The sequence below is a fragment of the Fukomys damarensis genome, unplaced genomic scaffold (genome assembly GCF_012274545.1).
Source record: "Fukomys damarensis isolate Sample0158 unplaced genomic scaffold, DMR_v1.0_HiC HiC_scaffold_13, whole genome shotgun sequence".
In the NCBI taxonomy this organism is placed as follows: domain Eukaryota; kingdom Metazoa; phylum Chordata; class Mammalia; order Rodentia; family Bathyergidae; genus Fukomys; species Fukomys damarensis.
The window spans coordinates 35,850,404-35,856,746 of NW_022900925.1; the positions used below are offsets into that span (position 1 = coordinate 35,850,404).

The 6,343-nt window shown below is 61.5% G+C and overlaps 1 protein-coding gene across 1 annotated transcript in view; it reads right to left on the reverse strand.

The window, feature by feature from the left end:
* The window catches only part of Pip4k2b (phosphatidylinositol-5-phosphate 4-kinase type 2 beta), a 19,565-nt gene that overhangs the window by 4,585 nt on the left and 8,637 nt on the right, over nucleotides 1-6,343 (reverse strand). The window contains exons 2-6 of the mRNA XM_019206911.2: nucleotides 4,729-4,826; nucleotides 3,284-3,380; nucleotides 1,629-1,781; nucleotides 1,308-1,454; nucleotides 367-405 (exon numbers count right to left, since the gene is read on the reverse strand). Coding sequence (XP_019062456.1) covers nucleotides 367-405; nucleotides 1,308-1,454; nucleotides 1,629-1,781; nucleotides 3,284-3,380; nucleotides 4,729-4,793 — 501 coding nt within the window. The 5' untranslated portion in view covers nucleotides 4,794-4,826. The remainder of the gene's footprint in view (nucleotides 1-366; nucleotides 406-1,307; nucleotides 1,455-1,628; nucleotides 1,782-3,283; nucleotides 3,381-4,728; nucleotides 4,827-6,343) is intronic.

Sequence of the window (6,343 nt, forward strand, 5' to 3'; positions counted from 1 at the left end):
GGGCCGAGCCAGCCCACGGGACAGTCTAGAGCCACGGGCCCGGGTGCTGGGCGGGCGGGCGGGGACAGCAAACACAGGGCTGTGTGGGACACAGGACAGAGCAAGGGCCCTTTCCAGCAAGCTGCCTCTGCCAGGGCTCAGATGGCCGCCAGCTTATCACACTGGACTCGGACGCGGAGCCTGGCTGCCCCGCAGGGCTAGGAGGAAGTTGGGCAGGGTGGGATTAAGGCTGGAGAGCCATGCCTGGGCCAGTGGCGACAAGCTGGGTGTCTCGGAGCCAGGCTGGGGGCTGCCGAAGGGGAGGGACAGGAAGCCACGGATGTTTCTGACCCCAGTGACCCTGCCACGTGCTCCATGCCAGCGTACCTTCTCCTTGTCACTCGCTTCTCTGGCGACAGTAGAGCCCTACAAGGACAAGAGCCATCAGAAGATGCCACCACAGCTGAGCAGAGTGGGCAGTCAGGAGCACGGAGGAGCCAGGGCAGTGACCTGTCCACCCCCTGGCGCAGCCACTCCCAGTGCTGAATGCCCAAGGGACACGGCCAGTGCTTGGCAAACAGTGTGCCGGGTGGGGACATCTGTGGTGCCTGCCCTTGCCCAGGGACTCTCCTCCTTTTTCTTTCTTTCTTTTTTTTTTTTTGCTTTTGAGACAGGGTCTCACTATATAGTCCAGGCTGGTCTTGAACTCACTGTGTAGCCCAGGATGGCTCTGAACCCCTGGCAATCCTCTTGCCTCAGCCCCCTGAGTGCTGCGACCGCAGCGTGCCCCAGCACGTCCAGCTTGGAAGCTTCTTCTGGACAGGGATGCAGACAGGAAGCAGTGGCTACAAAACCATCACTCACTCCCAGCAAGGACAACGGTGCCAGCTAGCGCAGGATGGAGACAGCGACACTCGGAAGTGGACTGGGCAGGCCTCAGATAGTGGGGAGGGGCCCTGGGTGGGGAAGGGCTCGGAGGGCCCAGGTGCTGCAAACCACACGTCTGCGTGGAGGGAGGGGACAGCGGCAGTGGGAGGCGCCCCGGCTCAGTGTGTGCTCTGTAGACGGCACCTGTACTGCCACTCCAGGGGCTCCAGGTGCACGTGTCAGCCGGCCCGTCCCTGTCCCACTGCCTGAGTTGAGAGTGGCCGCCTCCTAGGTGAGGGACACTTACTTAGGGCTGCAATACCCTCTCCTCACCACCACCTGGACTTCAAGTGACTTTGGTCCCCACAACCTCTGCGTGTGGACTCCAGAGCCGCTGTCCACGCCCACAGGGCCTTTGGCTCTCCAGACCGGTCAGGTGCAGCCGGGAAGCGGAGCTTTACCTTGAGGTCGTACTTGCGGTGCACGGTAAGCCGGTGGCTGAACACATTCCTGGTGACCACCATGTAGGTCTCCACGCCATCCACGGTCAGGCGGTACATGCCCAGGAACTGTGGCAAGAGGGTGCTGCCGTGACACTCCACGATGAGCTGGGAGGGAGGCGGAAGGGGGGGCTGCGGCCTCCAAGGCGGATCAGGAGCCTTCCCGCCACTGGGCCGCAGTGGTAAGCCAGCCCCAGGCCCCTGTGCGACCCAGGACCGGAAGCTCCCGTCACCACTGCTCTGGTGGGGGTGGACGGGGGTCGCCCCCGGAGCCCGCCGTACCTGGTGGTATTTCTTCAGGATGTTGTGCATCTCGGCCACGTCCTCACTGGACACAGTCTTGATGACAAAGCGGCGGTCGTAAGTGGTGAGGAATCGCGTGCCACAGCGGCCCTGACTGTCACTGTTGATGGGGGCGCTGCGCGTCACCGAGTTCTGAGGGACCAAGGACGGCAGCGCTGGCTTGGACTCTGCACCCTCCCAGGCGCCGGCTGCACCAGCCAGGACCCCAACTCCCAGGGAGCCCCACACTCCCCTCCCTGAGAGCTGCCCCTAAGCCCACCCCAATCCCAGACAGCACCAAGCGGGCTCCTGACCCTGCCTCTGTGCCCTCTGTCCAGGGAGCACCCCCAAACTGCTGGCCTCACAGCTGGGGCCCTCCCAACCCTGGGCCGGCCTCTCCTCCGCCCTCAGAGCCCCCATCTCCTGGGTGTAACAGACCACGCTCAGACAGAGCAAGCGGACACAACCCATGGACCCCGTCGTGACAGGCACTGGAAACCCTCCTGCAGCAAGAGGTGGCCCTCACCTCCACCTGTGGCCCCCTGCACCCTGCTGTCTCCACTCCTCCTCAAGCAGGTAGCGAAGGACCAAGTGGACCAGGGCAGGTATTCAGTGAATAGATCCCCGGGAGACCCCACTGCCACCAAATACACTGAGTCACAAGAAACGCCAAGCCCTTTCCTCCTCTCTCACCGAGAAGCCTAATCTCATTCATTTAAGGCGGAGTCTCACTGTGTTACCTAGGCTGGCCTACAGGCCTTGCACTCAAGATCTGCCTGCCTCAGCTTCCCGAGTGCTGAAATTACAGGCATGTAGCACTGCACGCAGCCTTGGGTTCACTCCTACACCTCCTCAAACTCCGTGAAGGACAGTGCAACTTTCATTGGGAGGTGAAGTCTGAGGCCTGAGGGGCTCTGCTCGTCCCTTGGCAGAGGAGCAAGACTAAAGGAGCACCTTCAAAGCGGCGTCCTCAGAGCAGAGACACCAAGTGGCTGTGGAGGTCCCCTCTCCCCACCGGTCCCTCCGTGCGCCATCCCAGCTCTGGCACCATTTCCGACTCTGACTCACCTCCACAGCCTCCTCCCTGAGCAGCAGCCTCGATGCCCTCATTTCCAGCTTGGGCCCAGTCAGGCGCCCAAGGCCTTGAGGGCCAAGATGCAGACAATGAGGGGCAGGCAGATGCCCCACAATGTGGGCTTGCGACAAGGTGACGCCGTGGGCTCCCAGCCGGGCACGGCTCTCAGAGGGGCTGCGGCAAAGGCCCAGGCTCCTGCTCCCACCCCATCCTGGTCAGTGTCCCCACGTCCCCTCGCCTGGCCCGGCACCAGGGCTCACTGACGCCCTCCCAGCAGGGCGGGGTGGGCTCCTGAGTGACTCGGCCCTGGCGAGGACTCACACTGCCTGAAGCCTGCCCGCACCACTCCGCCTGGCTCGCTTTAAGGGCCTCCACTTGTTGGCACCCGTGAGCTCCACAGTCAAACCACAGAGGACAGCGGCCTGCGGCCTGGGCCGGGCACAGCGGCAGCCTCGCTGGCCCTCCTCTGGACAGGGACCCCAGCCTGGGGCTGGAGTGACGGGCGGGGAGCTGCAGCATGAGGACAGCGACACCTCCTCCGTCTCCCTGGTGCCCCTCTGGCCTGGGACCCACGGCCTACCTGGTAGTCCTGGTCGTCGATGCCGAAGCGCTCGCGAAGGTTGCGGAACACCATGGGGCAGTACTCCTTGAACTTGAAGCGGCTGGGGAGGTTCTCCCTGGGGACGAACGGAGCCGAGGCTGGGTGCCTGCCCCTGGCCCGGCTCCCCTACCTGTGAGCCGTCTGCTTGCTTCTGGGCTTTCCTTTTCGCTTGCTGGGGGGGGACCCCTGAGCCTGCGCATGCCACACCAGTTCTGCAGCACTGAGCAACATCCTCAGTGAAATGGCCCTGAGCTTGGGACCCTCCTGCTTCAGCCTCCAGAGCAGCTGGGAGTAGCAGGATCACTGGTGGCCACCACACCCGGCCTGGATCCCTTCTTTACAAAGCCCTGCTGGCTGGCTGGCTGCGGGGCCAATCCACACTTCCCAATCACTCCGTAAGTCAGTCCCAGGCTCCCGGGAGCGGGCAGAATCGGCTTGGAACAAGGGCCCCCAATTCCCATTTTACTTATTGATTGATTAGCAATTCTGGGGCTCAAACCCAAGGTTTGCTCTACCACTGAGCTACATCTCAGCTCTTTAAAAAAAATTCTTTTGAAAAAAACTTTAAACAGTGTCTTGCTAAGTAGGCCAGGCTGGCCTCAACCGTAAGACCTTCCTGCCTCAGCCTCCTGTGCTAAGACTGCAGGCCTGAGCCCTTGAGCCTGGCTCCACTTCCCCACCTTTACATCCAAGCCGTGAAGGCAGAGCTTCAGCAGATCGAGACCACGGTGCAGTGCCCATGGGCAGAGCCTGCCCTCCTGCCTGGGTCCAGGGCTGCCTCTCCTTCCTTAGGGGACGACTTAGCACATGGCAGCTACAGGAACAGAGGGTTTTAGAGCGAGATGCTACTACTGTGGTTGGCAGTATATGTTCTCGAGTTTTTTATTTGTTGGAGCATTTTGTTTTTGTTGTATGAAACAGGGCTTCCCGTGTGGCCCAGGCTGGCCTGGAACTTGAAGCAATCTTCCCACCATGGCTGGCTTCTGAGATACGTTCTGAGCCAGCTTTCCCCCGGCTGGCAGTCCAGGCAGGTGAAGAGGGCTGTGGACCACAGGACCATGGGGAGGAGGGAGCCCCGGGGATGGCGCAGGGGAGCAGAGTGGGCGGCAAAAGCTCCCAGGGACGCCCGGAGAGTGGACAAACGGATGCAGGAGTCTCCAGCAACGGAGAGACAAGACACCTTCATGCAAGAAACCCAGGGACAGAGATGGACAGTAACTCTGGGTGGCGCCCCTGAGCGCCAAGCCCAGCCTGGAGCACCAAGCTGTCACAGCCCAGCCACAGGCCCCAAGGGACAGTGCCCGGCAGCCAATCAGAGAGGTGACGACAAGACAGGGCAGGGACAGGCACAGAGCACAGCCCCCCACCGTCTGTCAGTCCTGTACTCTGGGCACTGCCCCCTTCCAAGCCCCCAAGCCACTTACTTATTGAAGAGGTGATTGTCCACCTTGATCTTGCTGTAGGCTTTGAAGTCATCCGGCATGAGCATGACCGGGACAGGAACATTGCTCAGCTCGTTGATCTGCAAAGCAAGGGGACACGGGAAGGTCACCAGCCAGGACTGCAAACCACATGAAAAGGTGCCGGCATTCCCGGAACCCTGCTCCCTCCCGGATGGTCCCGGCTGGCAGCGAGCCCCCCAAAGTCCTGCCGGACTGCAGACAGCAAGTGCTCTCCTTCCGGAAGCCCCCACTACCGAGTCACCCAGCTTCCCCGGCAAGGCTCCAGCGGCCTGTGGGCTCCGCAGTGCCCCGTGCCGTGGCCGCCCGCTGCCCTCCCATCCCATTCCCCCAGTCTGCGGTCTAATGAGCCACAGCCGTCCTCCCAGTGCTGTGCAGTAGCTGACACTTGACCCTCATCCCAGGCCACTAATGCACGCAGGAGCTGAGGAGACTCTGGTCCCCACTTCATGGATGGGGCAGGGGCGGAGCCAAGACTCCCAGATTCTCTGCTTGCAGACCCCGTTTGCTATCTAATGAGGCCTCTTCTGGCAGGGAGGAACAACCTGCAGCCATTAGGACTCCCCCAGGAGCACGAAAGGGGAAATAGCATTTAATCTGCTGCCCCTTTGATGCCCAACCCTTTTTATTTCAGAAACGTCGGGATGGGGGAAGTCTGCGCCAAGGCGGGAGGTGCAGCGCGACGGAGACGCGACAGACCGCTGGCAACGGCCGACTGGGGGGACCCGGGGTGCAGCGAGAAGAAGGGCCCAGAAGGAGCTACGCGCGGTGCGGGGCAGAAGGGGCGGTGACAGAAATGCTCTGTCGTGTGGGGCGCTGGTTGCGTGGGAAACACACTGCCGTCGGTGTGAACTCAACCGGGCCTGTGCCCGTGAGCTCCGTGCTCGGGGCGACAGGAATGACCGACCCCAGGACCCTCACACTGATCTCTATCCCCAGCCCTCTTCCTAAAGTTCTGCATTTTGGGCCGGAGATTTAGCTCAGTGGTTCCGCCGCCTGCCCCACAAATGCAAGGACCCGAGTTCGATCCCCAGTACCAAAAAAATAAACTCCTGTATTTTGAGATGGTCTCGCTAAGTTGCCCAGACTCAACTCAAACTTGCCGTCCTCCCGCTCAGCCTGCCAGAGTTCGAGATCACAGCTGTGCGTCCCACGCCCAGCAGAATGTGTGTGTTTTACTGCATACGGATCGTCCTCCACACGGTGTCGAAACCCCACAACACGCCGGTCTGATTCCTCCATGGGCCATGAGGACAGCCCGGCCCGGCCGGCCTGCCGGGGTCTCTCAGCTATCAAATCTGGGCCTGCAGAGGAAACCACTCCGCTTCCCTGCCTGCTGCCAACAGAAACAATCGGAGGTGGTGGCCCACTTCCTTTTCCTGGGCATCTCCAGCCCCGCTCTGAGAGTTAAAGGGGAAGCAAGATGAAGACGGTTGGGCTCTTTTCCTAGCTCATCCTGCCTGCTACAAAGAACAGTCCTGGCTCTGAGAGCAGCGCACAGCAACTAAAATGTTACCACACCTGCTACGCATGGACGCTGGCTTAGCCCAGGACCCAAACTCAGCGCCAAAGCCACGGC